General features: G+C 36.8%; 1 protein-coding gene across 1 annotated transcript; it reads right to left on the bottom strand.

Annotated features, from left to right (window-relative positions):
• Positions 1 to 4,568: 4,568 nt before the first annotated feature.
• GNB4 (guanine nucleotide binding protein (G protein), beta polypeptide 4) lies at positions 4,569 to 26,589 on the bottom strand. Its single transcript, XM_006867701.1, has 9 exons — positions 26,489 to 26,589; positions 18,180 to 18,218; positions 16,901 to 17,007; positions 15,179 to 15,242; positions 12,747 to 12,909; positions 10,550 to 10,616; positions 10,246 to 10,447; positions 9,575 to 9,791; positions 4,569 to 4,827 (listed from the first exon to the last, which is right to left on the bottom strand). The coding sequence occupies exons 1-9, from the start codon at positions 26,543 to 26,545 to the stop codon at positions 4,721 to 4,723; spliced, it is 1,023 nt and encodes a 340-aa protein (XP_006867763.1). The 5' UTR covers positions 26,546 to 26,589; the 3' UTR covers positions 4,569 to 4,720.
• Positions 26,590 to 27,919: the final 1,330 nt, after the last annotated feature.

Below are 27,919 nucleotides of genomic sequence, written 5' to 3'. Positions count from 1 at the left end.
TAAGTATCTCTTGTATGTCAGACTCATCTTTACCTCCACTATGTGGTATCAATCTTTTCATGTTGGTAATCTGGGTCAATTTTATCAGCCAATATAGTAAAGCCCTCCCTTGCCTGTTGATCCAGAGGTATGAGGAACCCAAAGTGACAAGGTGGCATTCTTAACTTCCAGTTCAATGGTATCAGTGTTGTATCCAGGTGGTAGTTCCTTTGGAACTAAGACCTCCAGACATGCAGAACATAGGATCACAAGGATGTTGTTGAGTGCCATTGAGTCAGTTCTGAATCATAGCGAACCTACATAGAGTTACTGAGGAGGTGGTGGGTCTGAACCATAAACCTTGTGATTAACAGTAGGTGCATGATTATCATATTGCACCACATCGAGTCGCTCCTGACTCAGAGCAACCCTGTATTGGGTTTCTGAGGCTGTAAATCTTTACAGGAGCAGAAAGCCTCATCTTGCTCCTGTGGAACAGCTGGTAGATTTCAAACTACTGACCTGTCACTTGGGATCATAGTCATTACCGTTTCCAGTCCTTGATACTTGGATGCTGGTTTAGAGTATATACAGCCTCTTGGAGACATTCCTCAACCTTACAAAGTATTGTCCTGTAGCTGGCACCATATCGTGTCTTTAATTCAAATCTCAAATAAAATAGCAATCACAGGACGCTGGGAATCCTTTCACAAACTCTTCCTCACTATTGTGGTGAAAGCAGTCCTGGTGTCATTGTAGGATAAGCACCAGACTGTTAACCACAGGATCAGCTGTCAAACCCACCAGTGGCTCCTTGGAAACCCTATGCAGGGTTGCTAAGAGTCAGAACCAACTCTATAGTGTTTAACAACACTATTGTGGTGAAGTAAGTGCTGGTGGCTCTGTAGTATAAGCATTACACTGCTAATCACAAGGTCGGCAGTTCAAACCCATTAGCCACTTTGTGGAAAAAAGATGAAGCTTTACAATCTTGGAAACCCTACAGAGTTGTTAAGAGTCAGAGCCAACTCATCAGCACCTAATAATAACATTGCGGTGAAAGGTATGTCCGCTGGACACTTCATGGGCCATGTGTTTTCTCCTTGCCACTAGTAATAAAATGGAAGAGGAAAGAGATAAAGACTTAAAAATGAAACCAGAACTTAAAAGATTTTGAGAAGTCTGTAGTACAAACTAAGGAAACATGTCTTAGAATGTTCACCAAAATTACGGCCGCACAATCTTGGTTAAAGAGATTAAGCCTGTAACTGATGGACCTAATCAACTACCACAGCAAAAAAACCCATCAGTTTATAGAGTGAAGGGGAAAAGAGAACAAACAAAAGACAAGAATACTGCCTGCTTCTTGGAATTCTGCAGGCAGTAAGCACACCAAAGAAACCACATCTGTGGTCCTCCAAAAAAGAAAAGAACAGTGGAACAGCTTGGAGATCAGCAGAACTGTTGGAAGGAGCATAGGAAGCAGGACCTTCTTTGTTTCAAAAGGTGGGTTCAGTCTCAAAGGTTTCAGTCAAATCTTCAGCAACTCAGGTTCAGCTATGTGGGGCTGCCTTTATAGTGTACCAAAGAAATAGGGCCACCTGATGAGGAAGCAGAGTTGCCATCCCAGTGGGTCTGCAAGGTAGAGTTGAAGTCCAAGGCCAAGGGGACCTTCACCCTGAATCCAGAAGCTGTGGCCAATACCAAGCATCTAGAGTGCGGGGTCATTGCCCAATAGTCTCAGAGTACCGAGAATTCTTTTCAAGCCTTGCCATTTTCTCTAGACATGGTTGATGCCTTTTCTCTCCCAAATTTTTCCCATTTGTAATAATGTCAGTCTTGTGCCTTTTTCATCATTGTATTTTGGAAGCAGAATAGTCTAGATTTCATACAACCTCAGATGAAGAATTTTGCCCTAGGATGGAAAATGTTTACAGTCTCACCCATATTTAATTTAGAGATTCAGACAAGAATTTGGACTTGTTGATTTAAGATATTAGGATGGTGTGATGGTATCAATGTGTTCTGTACATGGTATGAATTTTTGGTAGCCAATGAGTGGAATGTTATAAACTGTATCCCACAGAATATCTTAACTTCAATGTCTGTGGTTGCAAGTTCGATGGCTCTGTAGGATAAGCAGTGGAGTTTGAACCATAAGGTCTGTGGTTCGAACCCACCAGTCGCTCCTCAGGAGAAAGATGAGGCTTTCTGCCTCAGTAAAGATTTACAGCCTAGTAAACCCTATAACAAGAGTGCTGTGCCTTGGAACCAACTCAAGGACAAGAAGTCTGGTTAAATGGGTTGTCTTTGTTATGCTAATGAGACAAGATTAATGTAGTTGTTGTTGTTGTTGTTGAGACAAGATTAATGTAGTTGTTGTTGTTGTTGTTAAGTGCCATAATGTAGAGTGTGTTTTAAAGTCAATCTCTTTAGGATATAAAAGAGATCAACAAGTAAGTGAATGAAACAGAGATGGGGGAAGATTGATGTCAAGTTACATGGAGATCTATTTCCCAGGACTTGAAAAGGAGCCTTCCTCCTGAGCCAACAGGTTACCTGAAGTCAGGCTTCTGGCCTCCTAAACTATGAGAAAATTAATTTGTTTGTTAAAGCCATCCCTTGTGGTTTTTCTGTTATAGCAGCACTAGATAACTAAGACATCATGAGATTACTCTATTACCATTTTGTCATATGTGTATGTATATTTAGCCACAAGTGTTCAATATTGGTTTTCTGTTTCCTAGGACATAATCAATTGAGGGAATTGCTATCAACACCTCTGTATACAAACTGATAACATACGGTATGTGCCTCTCTGACTGTAATACCTTGTTACTAGAATAGCATTAAAAGTAGATACTATATATAACATAATTTTTGCTCACAGTGGAAGTGCTTTTCTGAGAGATTTTGAAATGATTTGCTGACCCACATGGCAAATTTGCCCCCTCCCGTGCTATTGGCAGTGTCTTTAAAATTTTGCCTTATCTCAAAGAGCTGCAATTTATGAAAATATAGAAATTGTTTACAAATAAATATTAATAGCACAAAGTTCACAAAAACCTAACAAAAATATAAATATATACTCATGCCCGCCATCTATAATATTCTGTTTTGGTCCTGTATCTTAATATGCTTTTATCCACCTAATTCTCTTTCTAATAAAAACTGACCTTAAAAAAGAAAAGAGATATTTCATCAGTTGATGCACTAAATAACACATTCACAACATAAAACTGAAAATTTAACAGTTCACAAAATTTAACAAAACTTAACAGTGATCTATCTCAGTAATAAAACAGCTCACTAAATAAAAAAAAAAAAAAACACAATGAACTTGTGACTTCACATTTCCAGCACCAAGACCAACAGTCTTCTATTATTCACCATTTAGATTTATTTGTAAGAAAAAAATCAAAGGAGAAAAATATCATCGTTTAAAATTGAAGGGAACCCATTTCTTTCTAGTAACACATACATTAACATATAACATTAACAAGTAAAGGATTTGTTTTGTGTATTTGATTCCTTTAAAATTTGCTTTAGGGGATTTTCTTTTGGCTTCAAAGTGGTATCACTCTGCATTCTTTGAAGCAAAACCACTTAGAAATCATAAGGGAAGAAATCTTACACAACGACAAAAAGATTAAATGTTTCATTTTACGAAATTTGAAGGCACAGGTAGTTTTATCAATTCAGACTTTATAACACATGCAGGTACAATTCATAAGACAAACTTGGGCTAGTGATTGGTTACATTTAAAAAGGTAACACTATCACACTATACATCCCATCAATGCCTACAGAGAACACAGGAAGTCTTCAGAAGCAGTGATAATCCAAATGTTTATCACATTCGTCAACTATGAGTGTGTCCTACTCTCAGTTTCAGAAGATGAAATCAATAGAAAAAAATCGAACAACTATTAGAGTACAACTCAAGTGTCATTTGCTAATGATCAGCCTTTAAATATGCCAAGGATCATTTTTATGCTATTACTGTTTACTTTTTATTAATACAAGATTCTAGATAAAGTTTCTGACATATGTCTGAAGTAGCATACATCAAATAATCTGGCCTTCGGATTACCTGCCCCCATCAAAAGACTGAACATGAGTGCTTAAGGAGATTGATGAAATGGCAAAGAATACTACAGGCACTAAGGATTATCGTTAAGGACTTGGCTCAGTAACACCTAGGCCTATCCGCATTCTTAAACATAAACCATCAGGATCTCTTTTAGACTATAAACAATGATCAGAATTGAAGAAGACTTTCTTCAAATATAAGTACACACATATAGTATCACTTCCATCTGTTAGTGTGACTGGTTCTTCCATTACGAAACTCAAAGAATGTGACATTTCTTGTGTATACAAAACTACCAATGCAGTTTGTGAAAAATGGAAATACAATCAAACAGGATAGCAGTTGCAATGTGTACATTACGTTCTACACAAAATAAAGAACGAGACTTCGAGTACAAACAAAAAATCAAGGTGAATTAACCAAACTCCTCAAATCAATAGACTGATCCTTTTGATCTTATCAAGCACCTTTGCGTTTCACCCCCTACTTTTTTTCTGTAGTTTACTGAAAGCTTCTTTTTATACATAATAATCTCAAGGGAAAAATCTTCACCTGCAAATATAAGGTAGAATTCTTTTTCACAGCTATAGGCTGTAGCATTGATTTCTCCAGGGATCAGTGGAGAACAGGAAGTTAAGTACAACACTGTTAATTCCAGATCCTAAGGAAACTGTCCCACGAGCCTGTTGCCACAGCCATTCCATCATCAGTTACGCCCAAACAGCTGACACGATTGTCATGACCAGCAAGGACGCCTAAAAAAAAATTTTTTTTAAAGTTTTAAAGGTGAGTAAACAGTTTGTACAGTTTTAGAATGACATATATATATAAAAGATCCCTACCACAGTACTTAAAACCAACAGGTTCTTCTAAGGCGGGAAATGGAGGATCAGCAGTAACTCAACATGTATTTAAAATATTTAAAAATGTTAAGATGTGTATCAATTTGTGATATTAACTTTTTTGAAAAGGTCAATTGACAATAAAATAGTCTTTTACCAAAAGAAACACAAAAACATCAGAATGAACTCGCTTTTATATCACCACTTCCAAAAATGTCAACACATTTCTTTACTGTCTTCTGCTATCCATCCAATACTGGAATGACTTCAACAGATAAATCACTGGTGGTTATAATGTTCTTAAACCTTCAAACATACCTAGGTTTAGTTTATTTTGCATACTAGAGTTAAACTCACTTGATATTTGATCACCACAGAGTTTAAAATCAAATATCTACCAATATCTACTTAGAAATTGAGAAGTGTAGAAATTACCATAAAACTCTTGCTTTTAGGTACAGTCAATTTTGACTCAGAGACTTCAAGAAGACTCAGAAGACTGACCAGAGTTCAAAATACAGCAAATTAAGTTCTCAAAAATGTTTTCCTCAATATATTGTGCTTGGCTTTGAGTCATCTCTACAGCATGTATCCTCATGTCATTTTCATTCAATCTCAGAAGTAGATCAGCCTGTCTGTTTAAGACTTTCTATAGCACCGCCAATACGAAGGAGCTCTGGTAACGTAGTGGTTACGAATCAGGCTGTGAACCTTAAGGTCAGCGGTTTGAAACTACCAGCCGCTCTGTGGGAGAAAGATGAGGCTTTCTACTCCTGTAAAGATTTACACCCTCGGAAACTCTGTACAGGGTCGCTATGGGTCGGAACCGACTCGACGGCACTTAACACACCGCCAATACGATAGATAGTTTTTCACAACGGGCAAATTTTCTACTCTGGGTTGAAATAACAAAAACTGGGCATTGTAGCTAAATATCCTAAGTTAAAATTGAGAGAATGAATTAGCAAATCATGAATCAGGATTTACTAATGACATGAAACTACCACAGTGGAAGCCCAGAAATGAACCAATTATCTTGAGCATACTTGAAATCAGTTGCAAGCAAAGCAAAACCAAAATTCACACAAAACATTAAAATGTGGAAGGCAAACATATTTCAATTTTGTTATACATACTATTGATTCATACTATACATACTATATACATACTACTGATTCAATCCAGACAGAACATATATCACCTTAAAAAAGAAATGGCTTTGGAAAAAGAATGATTTAAAAAACCAACTTGTACAAACAAGACTAAGTTTTCTGCAGTCTCTCTCTTTTTTTTTGGTAAACTAGGTTTAGAAGTGTCAGGTTATGGAATACAGCAAAATATTTCTTTAATTCAGAAGAAGTATTTAACAATAAACACAATTATATTTTTAGAATTTTAGGATGCATATTAAGTGCATTTGTAATTTTCTTAGCATTCTGATCCAGTATCAAGACGGTACATCCCCAGGTACTACTGGATGAATGAGACACTCTACTGAATGGTAATAGGGAATGAAATGTGAGGAGGAACTCATAGTCTTTCTAATTCAATTGCACTTGCGCTTCTCTGTTTTATATATTTGACCTTCATTTGAGAGAAACATTCATTTTTTCTGGAAACTACCACAGTGAAAGCCCAGAAATGAACCAATTCTCTTGGCATTTAGCTGGATTTTTGAAGAGAGTCAGTTGTATCATCTATTGAACAGACTTTATCACTGTGTTCATTCAAGATTATGCTGGCACATGACTGCTTCACTACTATGATTGAACATGGCCGGTGTTATATAGTATCATATACAAAGAAGCCACTTCTGGAAGTATTCTAATTCTACTCCCATTATCTTTTCATGCAAATCTACCATTCAAAATAGATTCACTGGGATTTAGAATACTAGATGTATCCTCTGTGTCCAGAACTATGGTGCCTTATTTAAGATAATTAAGCTCCAGGAATCTCTATATGTTTGGCTGAAGTGGCACTTCCCAATGAATGGAAAAGTTAATACATAACTCACAGACAAAATCTTTTAACTAATAGAAGGAAAGTATACTGTCCTCATCTTGTCAGAGACTCTAAGCCCAGATACTTTCTGATGATCAGCTGAACAGAAATAAGAAACTAAAATTTACTTTAACATCAAATGGATCGGAGTAACCTATGTCTTTGTTTAAATTCAAACATATCACAGTGCACTCTTCTACACTGGATAGAAACGTGGTAATCATCCCATTATTCTATTCTATAACATGGTCTTTAAAAATGTTCTGTACACTGTGCTCTACAAGGTGTTGAGGGTACTCATTTGTTCATTTAAACATTATTTATACTGACAATTAAGAAAGTACTACCCTACAGATTATAGAAGGAGCTAATATTATGAGGGGCTTCAAAGAGTTCCTGGAAAATTCCACTCTATTTCACTTCCATTTTTCCAGGAATTTTCAGAAGCCCCGTTGCATAATCAGGGAGATTATAACCTAAGAATGAGTTAAAACACAAATCTAAATAATATGGGACCGAGTGAGAAGAACTCCATTATAAGAGAACTACACAGGGAGTACTGCATATGTCAAGGAAGTATAGTTAAAAAGCTCACGAAAGGCTTCAGGGTTGGGGAAGCTTCCCTGAGGTATAGAAAATGTTTCCAGCAGAGAACATGGAATGGTCAAAAGTTAAGAATAAAGTCAGCAGTTGTCCAGTTGTCCAGTTTGGCATTGTGTTATTTGGCAGCACTGAAAAATATGGCTTGGAAGAAAGGTAGGTGTGGTGATAGAACTGAAATCTTAAACTCTTGCTAATCACCTCTGAGTTTCTAATTGTTTTTTCTTTTAATGTTTTATCGTGAATTATGTGATGGTTTACATGAGAGAACATTAGCTTTAGCTTTACAATTATCCAATCATATATGGTTTCATTGCTATGATTACAATCCCCTCGATGCATCATCAACCAACCAAAGGGTCTACCCTACAAGCCTGTCCCCCAGTTGCCAGCACACAGGCCCTCTCCCTCTCTGTCACCAAAAAACACATAAAAAAGATTGAGACAGCCAAAATACTCATCAACAGAAGAATTATTAAACAAACTATGGTACATACACACTATGGAATACTACATAATGTTAAAAGATAACCATGCATCTATGAAAAACTTTACAGCATGGATGAACCCGGAGGACATTATGCTGAGTGAAATTAATTACAAAAGGACAAATGTTGTATAACACCAAATTGTAAAATGTTAAGAAAAGGTTTTCTTAATAAAATAAAAATATATGCCGGTTACAGGGGTGGGGAGGGCTGGGAAGGAGGAGAAATTATTCACAGGTTAGAGGGTAGACACATGTTAACATGGGTAACAGGGCAGGCAACATACAACAAGAATAAGGTTAGCAGAAAAAAGATGAAGACAGCAGGAGACACAGGGAGGAGTGCAATAGTTACAGTGAATAGAGGTAAATACTTTTAACCATTGGTACGAGGGGATTGCAACCCTGTAATGAAGCAAATCATATGATTCACTAAATGTAAAACATGATCTGCTCTGTAAACCTTCACTCAAGTCACAATAAAAAATTAGAAAAAAAAAAAAAGGCGTCATAGTTCTCCTCATGGCTCATTAGTAAATACTTGTTTATCTAAGTAGTGACTGTTCTAAATAAAACAGTGCATCTACATGGGTCAAAATGAAGGATGGCTAGGACATGGGTGTGGGTCAGAGCAAGGATGTTACGAGGAGTCAAGCCTTTAATGTCCATGATAAGTTAATAACCCAAACTCAAACTCACTGTTGTTGAGTTGATTCTAACTCATAGTGACCCAGTACGTTATAGAGTTTTTAAGGCTATAAATCTATATGGAAGCAGAGTGGTTGGTGGTTTCAAATTGCTGACCTTTCAGTTCACAGTGAAGTGCTTTAACCACTGTACCACCAGGCTTCTAAATTGATAACAGATAACCTGAAAATTAAAATAAAAATCAAGTAGCAGCAATACCAGCGTGTTATTTAAGGATACCAAAAAAGTAGAAAGTAGCTAACTTTGGGAATAGAAAACAAGGTTTGGAATCAGAGGACTGCTGTTTTTTGGTAACAAGCCATGAAGAACCATTTGAGTCCTTAAATTATGTATAAATAAAAATTGATTTTTTTTAAATAGAAAAATTACAGTACAGTTTTTATTAAAGACACTCGCCAGTGTAGCATGATGGGCACTGTGGTATTTTGGAACTTGCAGGGGAGAACTCCAAGTCTGAGACTAAGGGAAGGCTTAGATCGAGGTCCTGTCCCACACAAGGTAGGCTCTGGAAGGGAGATGATTCACAGAAGTTACAAGGTTTCCTATAAGGTTATAGCACAACTGTGACTTACAGAAGACCATATTCGATCATATTTATTCTTCTTCTTTGTGCTAAAACTTACCAAACAAGCACATGTAGCGCTAGATGTTCCTCTTTGGGAAACAGAAATGTAAATAGTTTATGAACTGTTAACTGCTCTAGCAGGACAACAACAATAGGTAACTGAGGACCACTGGACTGCACTTTTCCACAGCTCCAGGGTGTGTATGCAGGCACTGGGATAGTGCATGATGGAAACCTCTCTGGGTTACCTAACAAAACTGTAAGAAACAGAACCTAATGTGTACTTATCAACTAACCTGCACGATCTCCTTTTAGCGTATCCCAAACATTGCAATTATAGTCATCATAACCAGCTAACAGGAGGCGTCCACTTTTCGAGAAGGCTACAGAAGTGATTCCACACATGATACTGTCATGAGAATACATTAATAACTCTTGATCAGCACGAAGGTCAAAAAGCCGGCACGTAGCATCATCAGAGCCAGTGGCAAAGGCATATCCACTGGGAAAAAACTAGAAAGAAAAGTAACAAATATTTATTCCATACAAGTATAAAGAGATCAAATAAGGCAGTATAACAATAGACTTCGGGGGGAGACAAAGTTCCAAAGTTACTCTGCACCAATGAGCTCCCTCTTCTTCCCGATTATTCTCTTTCGGTTGTTTGCTTTGAGCCCCAGAGACATGGGGCTTTTTACACTTAAGTGAATATAGTACTTATTTGTACAAGCTAATCTAACTAACACTTTAACTTTGGAAATAAAACTTTACTGTTCACCTGCAAATAAAAACCCGTCTTTGGATTCAATCCTTTCTATTTTTCCTGAATGGAATCTTTGTCATTTGGGGGCTCATGTTCTATGAGCATATCATTTATGCTTGAAGGCAATTTCTTCTAAAAGTCACGCTATGCAGTTCAACATTTTAAACACACAATAAATTTTCCTTAGAAATACTCTTCACTTACACTGACAGCATTAATATCTGACACATGTCCAATGAAAGATTGTCTACACATTCCATCTCGAATATCCCACAGTTTGGAAGAGGCATCACAAGCACCAGAAACAAAGGTCCTCATGTCAGGACTTAGAGAGAGACTCATCACATCTCCAGAATGCCCAGTGAATGTGGTGGTCTGCTGGGCAGTTTCAATGTCCCATAAAGCACTACAATTAAAAATGAATAAACAAAAAACACTATTATTTCTCATGTTACTACCTACTACCATATCCAGCCCCTAAGTCAATGTTCTTCTGGAATAAACTTACCAACTCGTATCTCCTGAACTTGTTACAATTTGGTTGTCATCTAAAAAGCGGCAGCAGGACAAGTAGCCTACAGCACAGAAACAAGCAAACTTTAGGATACTGAATGAATAACTCAAAGTACCAAATAAATAGTAAGAGTACTTAGAAATATAAGGAGCTCTGGTAGCGTAGCTCTGGTAGGTTACGAATCAGGCTGTGAGCCACAAGGTCAGCAGTTACAAACTACCAGTGGTTCCACAGGAGAAAGATGAGGCGATCTGCTCCTGTAAAGATTTACAGCCTCGGAAACCCTGTGTAGGGTCGCTATGAGTCGGAACCGACTCCACGGCACATAACAACAACAACAACTTAAAAATATATACCGAGGTGACACCTGTTTGTACATCTATAGATCTATTTTTAATTACTTCAAACTGTAAGCTGTCTGCAACTAACTTTTCTTCAACAAACTCACATTAGGTACCTACTGTGTCGACATTTGTGCTAGACACTTTGAAAATTGTAAAGGTGAATAAGTCATCACCCCTGCCACCAATGACAATAACCTATTGTTACCATTAAGTGATGTTGAATTGATCTGGATTCATAGTGAGCTAACAGGACAGAACAGAATTGCCCAAGAGGGTTTCTGAGGCTGCATGTCTTTCTGGAAGCAGACTGCCACATCTTTCTCCCATGGAGCAGTTGGTGTGTTCCAACCATCAACCTTTTAGTTAGCAGCTGAGTGTGTAACCACTGCACTGCCAGGGCTCCCTGACAATTACCTAGGGGTGAGATACACTCCGCGACACAAATAATGATAGTCTATAGTCAACTGTGTTAACTAAGCATCGTGGAGAAACTATGAGAAAAGCAGCAGCAGTGAAGCCTTCATGAAAGGCTCAGCATTCATCCGTGTTTCAAAACATGAAAACTGCAGGCAAGAGCCACTTTGGAGTTTCTGTAAGTGCGTTGAGAAGTACAGCCAAGAGTTCAGAGGGGCAGACACCAGATGTGGAACAATGGACACTGCTAAGCAAATATATATATATATATATATATATACTCAACTACTGGACTATGGTGTATACACTTGCAAATCAAGAAATGCACTATCAGAGTGATAAATCATTTCATAAATACGGGGGTTTTTTTGGTAGCAAAATACGTAATTTTATCATTTCAGCATTTTTATACATATAATTCAACGACATCAATTACATTTATCATGTTACATAGCCACTATCCATTTCCAATTGTTTTCTATCACCCTTAATATAATAAAAACTCAATGCTCATGTCATAAATGTGTTCTTAAAACATATTTTCGATTTTGTAGTTGAGTAAGGATGCCAAGATCCCATAAATGTATGGTGAAACATAATATTTTTAAAATGTGTTTGCTTTCTTTTTATATTTTTTCATTATTTTTTGAATTCTTTGCAATAAATTTTATCATTTTAATAAAAATAATGTGGTTACTTTTGAGGAAAAAGTAAAAACTTGCATGATTAATGTTTCCCTGATACACTCTCATCCAATTAATAATCAACCTTTAGCCAGATGAGCACAATTTGTCACTCATTCTCCTTGATCAACTTATTCTAAGAAGGGAAGCAAATTTGGTAGGTGTAAGATTTCCTGTCAAGTTGGCTGGGTTTGGATTCTTTGTGGTTTGGTAGGTTAAGACGTAGTAATCCCCAGTGAATTTGAATATATTGCAATCAACTCCTCCATGATGTGGTCCGCCCTGATCTGATGTAATTATCCTGTGTTGTGAATGTTCACGTCTATGCTGTTAATAAGGCCAGATGCAATCTACAGGATTAGTTTGTATCTTGAGTCACTTTCTTTTGAGATAAAAAGAGATTAAACAGGCAAGTAAAGCTCAGAGGGATCTACTACTACTCAAAGAAGAGCCAGAAGTGGAGTGTATTCTTTGTACCTGGGTCCCTGCACTGTTAAGTTCCTAGATCCTGAGGAAGACTGATGCCAAGACACATGGGGATCTCCAAGGATTGTTGGGCTTACCGATGCTGAAAGGAGACAAGGACCTGTCTCTACAACTGACAAAGAGAGAAATTCTTCCCCTAGAACTGGCATTCAGAATCTGGACTTGTAACCTCCTAAACTTTGAGAGAATAAATTTCTGTTAAAGGCATCCACTTGTGGTATTCTTACAGCAGCACTAGGTAAAGATAGCCTTAATGGAGCTCACCGGTATGACCTGGCAACTCCCGACTCACTCTCACATTTCCCTCTCTGGTCTTTAAGTTGTATATAGAGCAGATGTTGTCCAGTCCTCCACAAGCGACATAATTCCCAGAGGGTGCATAAGCACAAGTCATCACCCAGGAAGATCTCAGAGGGATCGCATGCATCTGCAGAACAAAGGCAATGCACAGAGATTACTAATAAGCAAAGAAAATGGAAACAAGTATGCAATTTTCAAACCAAGTTACATGGAAGCAAATACTACTAAAAATTAAATACTGCTACGAACAATTGGTCAAATAAAATTAAAATGGTTTGAGAAAGTGAACAGAAAATAAAATGATCTTTTCTGTATCATTTGAATGTAAGAAATGCTTTTTTCAAGCTTGCAAATGGTCATCTAAGATCAAACTATTGGTTTCTTCCCATCTGGAACCCAAAGGAAAGAAACAAACCAAGAACTCTCAGAAGAAATTAGTGCTCAGGACAAACAGCCTATATAAACACATAGCTTCTTCTAGGCTGAAACCAGAAGAATTAGATGGCACCTGGAGACACAATAAGAAGTCCCAGATAGAATGGGAGAAAAATGACCAAAACTCAAATTCTTTTTTTTTTTTAAACTCAAATTCTTAAAATAGACGACATTGGAATACCCTTTGTGTAACTGAAACCACTCTCAGAGGTCTCTTTTCTCAGATCGGTTTATAACACAGCATATCACCCACGAGAAATATACTCCCTTAAACAATCAGTTATATGAGACCCAAGAGTCCTGGTGTAGCACTGCAGGATAAGCAACGGACTGCTAACCACAGGTCGGCAGTTCAAACTCACCAGCCACTCCTTGGAAACGCTATATACAGCATCACTATAAATTGGAACCGACTCGACGGCTCTTAGCAAGTTATATGAGACCAAATGGTCAACAGTTACCCAAAAGTAAAGATGAGAAGGCAAGGAGGGGCAGGAAAGCTACGTGGAAATAGAAGAAACATTATGAAAACCATGAGAATGCTGACACCGTGTGAAAACTGTAAGCAGTGTCACACAATACTTTTTATAGAAATAGTTAAATGGGACTCTAATTTGCTATATACACTTTCACCTACAACACAGTAAAATATTCCAAAAGATGAAAGAAAAGGAGAGATGTAGAAATAGGAAATTAAAGATTAAAAATAATAATAAGGTACACTCTTCAGAAATCACTTTTTAAAATAGAAGCAAGGACATAAAGATGTTTTAATGCTAATATAGCCATTTAAAAACTTAAGTATAATATGTTACAGAATTTACTCAAGTTCTTTGTTTTTGCAGCAGTGCTCAAAAAAGCATTCTTCCAATATAATACTGAACAATTAACAGGGAGGCAGCTAACAAGTATCAGTCAAATAAAATGGTTCTTCCACAAAGAGATGCCATTACCATCCTTCTATTAATAGGGTATTTATTCTGGGATCACACTCATACAAGAGCATAGTTTTGCAATAATCTAGTCACAGCATTGTTTGGTGGTCTTCTTATCCAACACCTATCATTTGCTGGTCAGGTAACAAAATACAATCCATTCGTGAATAGCAACCATAAACTGTTCATATGGGGACCTGACACAATTTTGAATTACTACAGTGTTCTCATCTAATCTAAAACAATATTTTTAATACAGACAGAAATGAATTTGTTTTATAAACAAGATACAGGGCTAATGTTAATTCATGTTAAAAAAAACCAAAACCAAAACCTATAATATTACAAAATAGTCTTGACTAGCTTTAAAATAAATATCCATCAGGCTGAAGCTAATCCCTTACTTCACTAAACAGTATTTTCAAACGTTTAACATAAATAGTGAAAGAGGTATACACAGAATATAAAGCTGTTTGACTTGTGGAAGACTGCCTGAAGTTTTTTCATTCCCATTCAACAAACGTTAAGCCAGGATTTTCCTTCCAGTGATCATATTGTTGTTGTTAAGTGCCATTGAGTCGGTTCTGACCCATAGCGACCCTGTATGGGGTTTCTGAGGAGCAGCTGGTGAGCCTGAACCACTGACCTTGCAGTTCAAATCTTTCACCCATAATCTTTCACCACCTCGAACTCTAAGCAAGTTCTCATGTACCTCCAACTCAGGATCACTGTCATATTATGAATGGGAATTAAGAAAAAATCATTTATAAGTTAAAATTGTAGGTATCATGATTTATAATATTCATATATGAAATATGAAACTCAAGTAAACCACACTGAACAATATTTCTGTAGTTGTCCTTCAGAATAAAAAAGTAAGTATTAAGCCTGAAGAGAGGATCTAAATTAAAATAAATGAAATCAATTTCTCCCAGAAGGAAACTAAAGTTAGATGCAAAATAAAGAGAAATCCGTGAGTGCAAACCAAATGCAAGGTCATTTAAAAGAATGATTGTGAAATTCTACCTTATTTGTTGTATAGCTATCCCAAATAATTAATTTTCCATCTTGGGAGGCACTGACTAGTAGCCTGGAAGAACAAACACAAAAATAATTTGTCACTTTAGAGGTAAAAAAGTAGTTTAAATTAGCTATACATTGCAACAAATAGTTCAGAACAGAAAAGCACAATTTTTCTAATTAACAACTTGATACCTAAAATATCCTCCCAGCTTTAAAAAAAAAACTGCTGCATGCCAAAATTTTTTTATATACAATTTCGCAATGGACTAAAAACATCTCTGGTGATAATTCACATTTTTAATAGTAGCAACATTTTAGTTCCTATTCAAGAGTTTGGTTGATATTAGCCGCCTGATGTAGTATTTACTGGCTTATTGAAATTGAATAACAGAGCATATAAAAGCCTAACAATCAGATTGCATATAATCTAAAACCATCAACTGAGATCCTGTGAATGCATTATAGGCATAATACAGGCCAAGCTTCCTGCTCTAAGACCCACCTCCTACCATGAGGTGGAAAGAAAATATTTACACTTATTTAAAATAATTTAAGTAAATGAAGCATGTCAGAGAAGTGGCATAAAATGCAGATTATAGGGCTGTAAGAAACAAAATAACTGTTAGTTGTGTTAACCAAGTAAAACCTTTTAAGATAAGAGAATGTTTCCAAGCATACAATGTTGAGAGTAAAGTATCATCAATGACAAGAAGAAGAAAAACAGTGTGTTTTCAGAAACTGAATATTCCAGATTTATAGTATTTGTGAGAAAAGTAAGTTTAGAAAAACAGACTAAACTCAGATTGCAGAAAACCTTTTTGCCACACTAAGAATAAGGAGTATGAATTCAACTAAATAGTTAGTACTCATTCCTTTTAAGGTTTATTTTCGAATTTTATTTTCATCATGGTATAAAATTCAAAACACACACACATATAAAAACTACCCTCCTTTCTCTATACATCTGCTATCCAGTTCCCTTCCCACGAGGTAATTACTGTCACCTTCTTGTGTAGCAAACAATGTAAGTTTTTATGAAAGAAAGGATCTGTGAGTGGGACACAGAAGGAAACCTAAACAGAAAATTATTTAAAAATCAGTTGAATAGTCAACGTATGAAATGAGCTAAACTTTAAGTAAGGAATTGATAATCAGAGTAGAAAGACAATGTAAAATATGTTTTCCGATGAAGATTTAAGTCTTAAAATCTTTAAGGAAATTAAGAACCATTAATATTTTTTCTAGTGAATGTATTTTTGAGTTAAAAGTTTGCTATATCAATGGGCAAATTATTTTTATCTTAAGCTTCTTTAAGAGAAAAAACAAAGCATTTGGCTTAGCCTAATGCCAGCAATCAGTTATTTGATTTTATGTATCCACTCAGAAGAGGTTTCATGCCTGGCTTTTTATACCCAGCATAATGTTTTCAAGGTTTATCCTTGCTGTAGGGAAGCAAATGTCAGGGCTTCACTTCTCTTTAAAGCCGAGTAATATTCCACTGTATGTATAATGAATGTTTTTCAAAGGCACATTTACTTTCCAGATTAAAGGTTTTCAAACTTTAAAAATATCAATGAATATTTTAGTGGAAACAAAGTGTTCATATTGTATATAATTTCTGAAAACATTTCATAAATACAGTTTGTTTTTAAACAAATAAAACACACATGATGATTCTTAAGAGAAAATAACTCTATTGGTAGTTTGAAATCAACAGGTACAAACCTTGAATTATATCCCCAATGCATTGCATAAATTTTAGCTAGGTGACCCCTCAATGTACGTCTTGTTCGCATTTGTATCCGACCCACAGGGTCCATATTTGATGTGATCTTTAGAAAACAACAAAAATGTTATTTTTTTCCCTTAGCCATAGTTCATAAAATAACTTAGAAACAATTAGTAAAGGAAAAAGGAGACATAAAACAATTTTACAGTAACTGAAGATAATTTAATTTAAAAAATTCCATGCAGTTCTTATGGGATCAATATGCTGATCAAAAAAAAGCATAATTAATATTTAATATTAAATGATCCTGTTTGCTACTATAGGAGAGAATATGTTTTATAGACTACAAAAAAAAAAAAGACATTATCTCTAAACTTGAGTGAAAAAACAAGGAGCAAATAAAAATTTAATAATAGACAATCCAAGAGTCAAGCATATTTATAATTTGAACTGTCAATAAGACACAGATGTTCAGTACTCAGATGCTAAAATGAAAGGTCAACAGATCAAACCAATCAGCCAATCTACGGGAGAAAGATGTGGCAGGCTGCTTTCCTAAAGACTTATAACCAGGGAAACCCAATGGGTTTCTGTTCTAAGTTGTTGTTGACTCATAGTAACTCTTTATGGGGTTTCCATGGGGTGACTGGTGGGTCTGAACCACCGACTGTGCTTATCCAACAACACAATACCAGGGCTCCATCCTATAGGGTGTCACTGTAAGTCAGAATCAATTCCATGACAGCAAGTTTGGTTTTTTGGCTTGGTATAATAAAGCCAGTTTTATATTTGTACAGCACATACTTCTTAAAAAGAAGCAATATTAACTAAATTCATGAAACTTTTCTATTAATTTATATGAAAAAAAAAGTTTAGTTATAGAATGCCAAAAAATAGTATTAGAAACTATTGACAAAGAAGCATATACTGATTTACATGATTCTACATTTGCTAATTGCAGGGTCAGAGATCTACACCTACCAGCTGCTCCTTGGATACCCTAAACAGGGTCGTTATGAGTAAAAACTGATTCCATGGCACTTAACAACAACAACAATGTATTTTTATAGGACTTCTTTTTCTATACAACCTTTAACAATATGCTTTTAAAGGCCCTTATACGATACAACACTTGGCAAATAAAGCATTTTCAAATAGTGAGGTTATTTACTACTTAAATTAAATACTATTAAAAAGAATCTGAATGCCATTTGCATTCAGTGGCAAGTTATTTTACATGAATTACTAAAACAGAAAAGAACAACAGAACTTTACCTGAGCAAGCGGTACATCATTACATGCTTTCCTGGCATCCTGAAGAAAGATTACATACAATACATGAAGATGTGGAAAACTCTCAATATGATTAAAAGTATTATTTCTATTGCAAAAAGCTTACTTGCAAGTATACTTTTTCATTGCACCACATAATCTTTATTTTTAAAACATTTTCACTGAGATAACACACATTAACATTGTAAACCATTTAAATGAATGTCACTGGTTTGTAATACATTCACAGTATTGTTGTTAACTGTCAACACTATCTCATTCCAGAATAGTTTCATCACCCGCAAAAGGATGTCCTGTATCTCTGATCTTCTCCTCCCCATATCTGTTGGCAATCATCAATCTACTTTTTGCCAATAAATTTGCCAATTCTGGTCATTTCATATATGTGGAATCACACAGGATCTTTTGTGACTGGCTTCTTGCACTTAGTGTAATATTTTTGTGGTTCACCCATTTTTTTGCCTGAATAACATTTCACTGTATGGACATACTACATTTTGTTTTTCCATTAGATTATTGATGAACATTTTGTTAATCTCACTCTTTGTATGTGTGGTGGTGCTGCTGGTCTTTGTTCTGCATGCTTTCCTGTGCTGGGCTCCTTTTTGTGTGTTTTCTTGTCAATTTCTTCACAATTTTAATGTTTCCAAAATCTTCTTGGGCTTTCATTTTCTTGATTTTATGTGGAGCTGTATTAAGTTTCTTTGAGGTTACCCTATATTTTATTAATTTTGTCCTCACTTTAAAACAGTCTGTTTTATACTGAAATCTACGCTGATACACATGGGACCTCCTCCATGAGGAGGAATTAAAATATTACTTACAATACAAGAATAAGATATACAATTATCTTAAAAAAATAATTTTTCTGTTAATAGGCAACAATTTGTAATTAGTAGCATCCAGCATCTATATGTTTATATTAATGGTAAATTCCTTACATGTATGCAGGTGTTTGTGTCTAAACATTGTAGAATAGCCTTCCTAAGACACTTCAAAGAGATTTAAACAAATGAGAAAGAAAACTAAACTAAAAGGAACTATCAAAAGGAAGATCGTAGAATAGAAATGAATATAACAAAACAAGTAAGGGAAACAAAACATACTTAGTAACAAATAAAGATGTTTTAAACAAAATTTACCAGTTACTAACAAATTTTGTGGGTTGGGCTGTTAACTGAACAGCTGGTGGTTTAAATGGATCAGCCTCAAGAGACAGACAAGGTAGACATTTCCAGTAAAGATTTACTGTCTCAGAAACCCTAAGGAGGATTCTACTCTGTCCTATACTATTGCTATAAGTCAGAATCAACTTAATGGTAGTGGGTTTAGTTCTTGAGTTTTTTATGCATGGAAAAACCTGCAGCATAATTAATTCTTCCTGCTAGACTCAACACTATTTTCCCCCACCCCCCATCCCTTAAAGCTGGTACCCTCTTTAACTTTAGTTCTCCCTATAGTGCCCTAGTATTTTTAAGTGCGGTCAAGTTGATTCCAACTCATAGCAATACTGGTTAAGGTTTCTAAGAAGCATCTGGTGAGCTTGAACAGTTGACCTTGCATTTCAAATTGACTTTGCGGTCCAGTGCATACTCTACCACACAATACCAGTGCCCTAGTACACTCCTGAGCAAAAACAAGGCACACAATGATCTGCAGAATAAATGTCCCAAATCAACTTTTTCCAGTCAGTCAAGGGAAAAATGCCTGCCTCCATTTGCAGCAAAGACTGGATGGAAGACTTGGCCTTTTTAGCTGCATTTCAACCTATTTATAAGCACTTACAATATTTCTCTCTAAGGGTGTTCTCAAATGGCTGTACGAATGTGTGATTTGATAGAAATTCTTGGCCAAACTGTGGGTTTTAAAATCTCACTTGGCAAAGAAAAATTGTGCCCACTCTCCTACAATGAAAAGAGTTTCCAGAAATGACAGTCACGGCCTAGACCATGTTCCAAACATGATGGAACTGGGGACTCATTTCTAAAAACAGGTCCTCTAATCTTAAGCATTAGGAAAAGAACTAACATTGTTCAAGTTATCATTCTTAATTTAGTGATCTGACAAAAATCTGGTGCTTGCTAACTATGTGTTAGGCACTATTTCAGACACTATGAATACAAGAGGCCTTAAAAAAATTCATGGAAAGATGGAATTAAAAGATAATTCTTTTCCGAAACACTTTTTGAAGCCCTCTCATAAAAATATAAAAACAAAAACACCATGCATGTCTAAGTACCACTGCGCTCCATGGAGATTTCAATGGCTGCTTTTTCGGAAGTACATCACCAGGCCTTTCTTTTGAGGTACTTCTGGGTGTTCTCACACCTCCAACCTTTCAGTTAGCAGCTGAGCACATCAACCACCTTCACCACCCAAAGAGCTTGCATTAATATTAATGGCACAATTAACAGCAAATGTTAATTATTGAACTACAGTATATATCAGTACTGAAAATTAAAACATCATACTAAATACGAGAGTTCCTACATAATCTCTGCAGTAGTCAATTGAATTATGTAAGGTTTTATTCACATTGAGAACTTACTCTTATGAGCACTATGATCCATTATAAAACTGAATATTAAGAATTATTTCCAACTATACAGGGTTGCTATGGGTCGGAACTGACTTGACAGCACTTCACAACAACAACAATATAGGCTGTCTACTATAAATAATTCCAATTCAAAGAGTTAATAGAAAATAATAATTTAAAAAACAAAACTGTTTATTTCTATTTTTATTTAAAATGTGATAAATCAAAGAACATGTGCTTATATTAGGTCATGTGTTTATACTATACAAGTACAGTTTGATTATATTTCTGGAAAGGAGAAAGAAATAAGGGAATGACATAATAAAAGGTCCTTAAGTATAGTGTAACATGAATAACCTGAAAAGTATGTGGCGTTTCAAACCATGGGAGGAAGTACATGACATTGTGCTGGTGAGATATGAAGATGTTTAAAACATGGACTTTTCCATCCAAGTACAAGTAGAGAAGGCAAATGTGCACAAGAAACTATAAAATACAAGGTCAGCTGTGATGAGCCCTGTAATAGAAGTACAGAAGTGCTATATTATATATAAGGAGCTGCCATTTCCTGGTAGGCTAAGTCTTTACATGTTATTTTATGTAATCCTCTCCACCAACCTGTAAGTATGCAATAGTATTCTCCTTTTGCAATGAACGTACAAGAGACTCAAAAACATTAAGAAACTTACCCACGGTCATCAATTCATCAAAAGTTAGAGCCCATCCACCATGCCATGCTGCTTCTCTCAATAAAAGAAAGAGTAAATCCAAGTGGGCAGCTCTATCTGAAAGGTTCCTTTCTTTTTTTTTAGAGTGAAACTGGTCCTTGATGGACAGAATTCCAAAGAGTGAAAATGGAGTAGAGGTAATACAATTCCAGACAAAGGAAACAATATGAAGAAGAACAAAATGAGTTGGCAAAGAGCAAGGCAATGGCAACCAGACTAGTAAGGCTACAGGATGCGCTGCAGGGAAGGATGCTGGTCACTGAGGTTGAAGGCAGTGCATCATTCGCGCTCTGGACTCAATACAACATGGTCTGAATCCAGGCTCCACTAGTTTACTAGTTATATGACCTCACTGAGACTCAATTTACTCAACTATAAAATAATCTAACACCACCTACCTACCTCACAGAGTTGCTAGGAGGCCTAAATGAGATAGGCATCTGTCCATGCACTTGGTCGTTCAGTGTGTGGAGCAAGTGGCACAAAGAAGCAATGATGGTGGAACATTTTTCTGCAGGTGACAGTAACACCTAACATGTAGATTAGTCTGTGAAGCCTTCTCTGATCACCCAAGGCAAAATAAATCCCTCCTTTGTTTTGGTAACTTTGTTGCTATACGAAGGTATCAACTGTTTAGAGTTCTAATTTATATCTAAATCACTGTTTGTGTTATCTAGTCCATTCATATTCATACAACACCCTAGATAACAGAGTAGCTTCCTTGGCTGCAATCCTCACGGGAACACATAGCAAGGTCTTTTCTTCCGAAGAGCAGTTGGTGAGTTTGAATTGACGACCTATTTGTTTAACATCTAAGCACATAACCACTGTGTTACCAGAGTCCCTTTACATAAATCTTTAACTTCCATGAATTCATAGTAGTAAGTTTGGTTAGAATTTCTATCTTCTCAGTATTAACATTTTTCTGACATATGTTCTTGTTTTTCCTGCTCATTTTTTGGTAGTATCTATAGATCTTACATTGATTCCTTTTTATCCCTCACTTAGTTTTTCCTGAAGATTTTCAGTACAGATCATCAGTTTTACATTCCACAAATCACATACTTCAGTGATTCATTTTAACGACTGCAAGTCCCTCAACGTAACACCACTTACCCCACTTCCTCCCTGTGAGTCTTATTTCTATTCCTCCTTCTTTCCCGACCCTTGTGAATGTTGTCCTTCGGTCAATGCTGCCTTTTTGATCTCGAATGGTTATCCATTCTGTGGGGTACATACCGCACTACTGTTGTTGTCTCCCATATACCTATCTGCTGTTTGGCTGAGAATTGAGCCATGAGGATGAGTTCAGTTCTAGACTTGAAGGGTACCACCAGTCTCTTTCTGACTAGTAAACCTGGTCTTTTTTTTTTTTTTTTTTTTTTTTTATGATTTTGTGTTTTGCTCTATATTTTCTATCCAGGACCTTTTAATGTCCTCACTTACAATTTACACAGAGTCTTTTGAAATATTTGCAAACGGTTCATATTTGGGAGAAGCATAGTAGTGTTCCAAGTTATCAAGGATTCTTCCAGCTTTGGGTTGAAGTCCTTCATTTAGACTTACAAGTTGTTCTAGCCTTTTTATTTCTCAAAATAGAAGTAGGTAGGCTACTCACACAAGACTCTCTCCTCTGTTCTACTCACTAAGAGAAGCTTCCTGAAAGATGAAATAACTAAATCCTTTAAATTTTAGCTCTCCCTTCCTTGATATTCCTCAACGGCAACAAAGCCTAGGAAAAAGCACTAGTTTCCATTAGTCCAAACAACTGGTTGTTGGTGTTGTCCTTCAGGGATTTTTGTCTGAGGGTTATACCTGCAGACATACCCTCTGTAGACATACCTGTTGCTGCATGTCAACACTGGACAATGAGTAAGGAAGACCCTAGAAGAACTGATGGCATTTGAATTATGGTGTTGGAAAAGAGTAACAAAAGTACCATAGACTGCCAGAAGAACAAACAAATCTGTGTTGGAAGAAGTGTAGCCAGAATGCTCCTTGGAAGCCAGGATGGCAAGACTCTCGTATTTCAGACATGTTATCAGGAGGGATCAGTCCCTAGAGAAGGACAACATGCTTTGGAAAATGAAAGAAAGGAAGACTCCAAACAAGACAGATAGACACGGTAGCAGAATTAATGGGCTCATATATAGCAACAATTGTGAGGATGGTGCAAGACTGGGCAGTGTTTCATTCTGCTGTGCATAAGGTCTCTATGAGTCCAAACTGACTTGACACTTAACAACATACAATGTGTATGTGTATGTATTGTTATTGTTAGGTGCTTGAATCGATTACAATTCATAGTGACCCTGTATAGATAGGGTTTACAAGGAACTGCTGGTGGGTTTGAACCTCTAACTTTGTGGCTAGCAGTCCAGTGCTTATCTATACCACACCAGGACTCTGTGTATGTTGTTGTGTATGATATTTTGTTCCATCAAGTCAGTTCCAACTCATAGTGATCATACAAAGGGTTTGAGGCTATAAATTTTTACAGGAAGAAGAAAGCTTTATTTTTATCTTGCAGAATGGTGGACCTTGCAGTTACCATCCTAATATTTAGCCCTTTGTGCTATCAGGGTTCCTATTATTGATATAATATTAAATATAAAAATACTAACTTCTCAGGAAATAGAGAAGTCATTAGTCTAATAATATAAATGTTAGGAACAGAATTTGAAGGGTTTATTTCTTATAGACTTTTTAATATCTGAGGGTAAGTCAAAAAGTATTGCTGCTAAGGTTCTAGTTCAACTAACCATGTTTAAACCTGTCTCTGCAATCAGTGAGTGGATGGCTAGAGACAAGATCTCAGTAATATACTTCTTGGTCTCACTGGAGTGCCTTCAAAAGAAAAGGCTAACCAAAACAGTGGCTTCCAAGCAGATCTGCTGGGCCAGTTCAATTCAAGGTGGAGAGGTTCGCTCAGAAGATAATGGCAACTGTTTTCTTGGGACTCCAAAGGAGTAATCTTGATTGATTTTCTAGAAGAACACAGGACAATCAAGGGAGCTTATTAGGAAGTCTTAAGAAAACTAAAAACTGCGTTGCTGAGAAAAAGGCCAGAAAAACCATGCTGAGCAAGTTTTTTCCATCATGACAATGCATCTGCTCATTCTTCAAGGGTAACAAGGGATGTCAATGAGAATTTTGTTGGAAAACCTTACCCCCATCTACCCTATGTCCCAGATTTTCCCCCCTCAAAGACTTCTTTTTGTTTCACAAACTCAAAGAACATTTCAAAGGAATATGATTTAAGTCCCTTGAGGATGTTAAAACTGTTGTTTTGATATGGTGTACATTAAAGAGTGTAGAATTCTTTGGGGGAAGGGTTAGAGAGATGGAAACACTGCCTTCAAAAGCATACAGACCTAGATAGAGGGGAGGATATGTCAAGAAACAATAGCTTCACATTTTGATATTTTTGCTTGATAAAGATTTCTGTGATTTCTGACTTACGCTTATATACAGACTGATAAACTAATGAGCAATTTTTTTGGAGGGGGGGCAACAGTCTATTTTGTGTGTGTATGGTCTTTTCAATAACCTCATATGCATGCGAAAGCTGGACAGTGAATAAGGAGGACTGAAGAATAATTGATGAATTTGAGTTATGGTGTTGGAGGAGAATATTGAAATGGGCTGCCAAAAGAACCAATAGATCCGTTTTGGAAGAAGTGCAGCCAGAGTGCTCCTTGGAGGCCAAGATGGCCAAAGTTCATCTCTCATTCTTTGGACATATTGTCAGGAGGGACCAATCGCTGGAGAAGAATATCATGTTTGGTAAGGTGGAGGGTCAGAGAAAAAGAGGAAGACCTCCAACGAGATGGATTAGCCAAGTGGCAGCATCAATGGACTCAAGTGTGGCAACAGTAGTGAGGTTGGCCCAGGATTGGGCAGTGTTTCGTTCTGCTGTGCATAAGGTTGCTATGAGTCAGTACCGACTCGATGGCACCTAACAAAAACAACAACATGGTGGTTTTCTTTCAGTGGTGATTGTGGTAGGTGGAGGTGGTGTTAGTAGTGATACACTACTGTGTGGTAAAGGATCTAGTATTATCACAAGTAAGATAGGTTTTACTCTTCACTCTGGAGAAACAACCCTGGTAGTAATTGAGGTGCATTACTCTGGGACTCCAGGCCTCATCTGAGAATTTGTGCTGGTGAATGGAAGCTGGTCAGATTAGAAAAAACTCACAGGGGAGACCAGTATTAACTAGACTCAGGAGGCATGATTTAGCCTATTATATAGAATGACTGATAAAAGGCCCAGAGAGCTTCTGGTTAGAGAGCACATCTGTTCTCAGGAGGGTAGGGTAGTATATCCCTGGGAACATGGAAGTGTCAGGGTGGGAACCCTCCCAGATTGTATTTTTTACACTACAGTAAATCTGTAGTTATAAGTTATGGTATATTCTTCCTACATTCTGTGAGTCGTTCCAGTAAATTATCAAATGCAAAAATGGTAGGAGCCTGCAGATCAGAAAGTAGCTTGCAGGTCAGAAAGGGTGTCTTTATTGTCTGCCAACTTGTGGTTAACAATCCAGTGCTTATCCTACAGTGCCACATCAGGATTCCAAACAGATCAGAAAGTTAGGATATCATGTAGAACCTACAAACTTCGGATTGGTGTCTACCCATTTGGCAGTCTGAAGGACAGGACCATGTCCAACTAAAGTTGTGAGCTCTTGGTGACTAGATTAGGAGAGTGTGCCACTGGGGTACGGCTGGCAACGAGGACTGAAAAGTTGCCAGAACGGAGGACTTGATCAATCTCTACATTTTGGAGATTGGATTCATGCGGACCCTCACCATTCAACTATGGATACTAAATTTTTGTTGTAAGAGCTGCGGTTCTGACTAATAGCAACCTGTATAGGGTTTTCAAGGAATGGTTGATAGCTTTGAACTGCCAAACTTGCAGTTCAGTAGTACAGTGCTGATCCTATCGCACTACACCAGGACTCTGCAGACATTAAATAGAAGTATTAAAATTCAAAATTAAAAAGGTTAGCTTTTACCTGGATCTGATTTCGCAGTTGTTCTGCTTCCTGTCTCAATTGTTCCAGTTCACTCATCCTTGAATTTGCTTACTTCAAGAATTAACAAGCGAAAGCAACTGTTGAAAAAGAGAAAACAAAATCAAGATTCAAGTCCCCATTTACATATCACATGACAAAAAAATAATAGCATATAAATTATTTTTGGTCTTCCAAAATATTAAGTGCCTGTTGAAGTGATTCTGACTCACAGTGACCAGCATAGGGTTTCTGAGAGTTTTAAATTCTCATGGGAACAGAACCACCAACCTTGTGGTTTGAAGTCCATTGCTTATCCTATGAAGCCACTGTGTTCCCTTTTAAATAGGATGTTGTTGTTGTTAAGTGCCATTGAGTCGGTTCTGACCCATAGCGACCCTGTATAGGGTTTCTGAGGAACAGCTGGTAAGCTTGAACCACCAACTTTGCAGTTCAAATGGCTTTGCAGTCTGGTGCATTAACCCACAGTGCCACACAATCCATTATTATAGGAACTTAAAGTTTCTTAGTAAACAACTAAGTAACAGAAAAATAGAAATTAGTAAAATGAAACTCATAATATCCATCATGTAGGCTCCAACTGTTAATAGTTTGCCGTATCTGCTTAATATTTTTTGTTCTTGTTGAAGTATTTTTGTCGATTATAGAATTTAAAGACATTTCACCCATAAACACATCAGTATTATCTCTAAAAATATATGTATTTTTTTACCAATCATATTATTATTTTATCTACTACAATTAGCAATAATCCTGCAATAGTACCTAACCATTAGGTGCTGGTGTGACACCGTAGATAAGCACTAGACCACAAGGTCGGTTTGAACCACAAAGTTGGCAGTTCAAATCCACCAGCTGCTCCTCAAAAACCCTATAAAGGGTTACTACGAGTTGGAACTGACTCTACGGCATATAAAAACAACAACAATTCATTAAAAACGTTCCCCAATTATCCTACTTGTTCAACTCAGGATTCAATTATGAGATACACAATGCACACGGTTATTTCAGTACCTTGAATTTACTAGATATGGCTTTTCTATCCAAAGTCTTAATTCCTACCAAGAGACTGGATGGGATCCTGCAAATAAGGTAATCAGGACTCTTAAGATTGGGACTGGTTAGTTTTCCCATCCAGCTAGGTTTAAAAAGGAACCATCTCAAACACAGGAATGGAAAATCCCAGGACCATCAAAAAGGACGAGCATGAGTGGAGTCTGAGATCCCTACATAGAAAAGCAATGAGAGCAGAGACATGGAGAGATAGTGCAGCTGTGGACACTAGGCCCATGAACTGGGGCAGAGGCCAAGGGACTGCATGGCTGACAAGCTGAAGACAAGAGTAAAGCTTCCTGGTGGTATGACAGAGAAGAGGTATTCCTGACTAGAGAATTGATGTGCCCCAAGTTGTTT

The sequence above is a fragment of the Chrysochloris asiatica genome, unplaced genomic scaffold, assembly GCF_000296735.1.
Source record: "Chrysochloris asiatica unplaced genomic scaffold, ChrAsi1.0 scaffold00108, whole genome shotgun sequence".
Classification (NCBI taxonomy): domain Eukaryota; kingdom Metazoa; phylum Chordata; class Mammalia; order Afrosoricida; family Chrysochloridae; genus Chrysochloris; species Chrysochloris asiatica.
The sequence above is the reverse complement of the archived record's forward strand: the minus strand, read 5'-3'. Positions and strand labels throughout refer to the sequence as shown.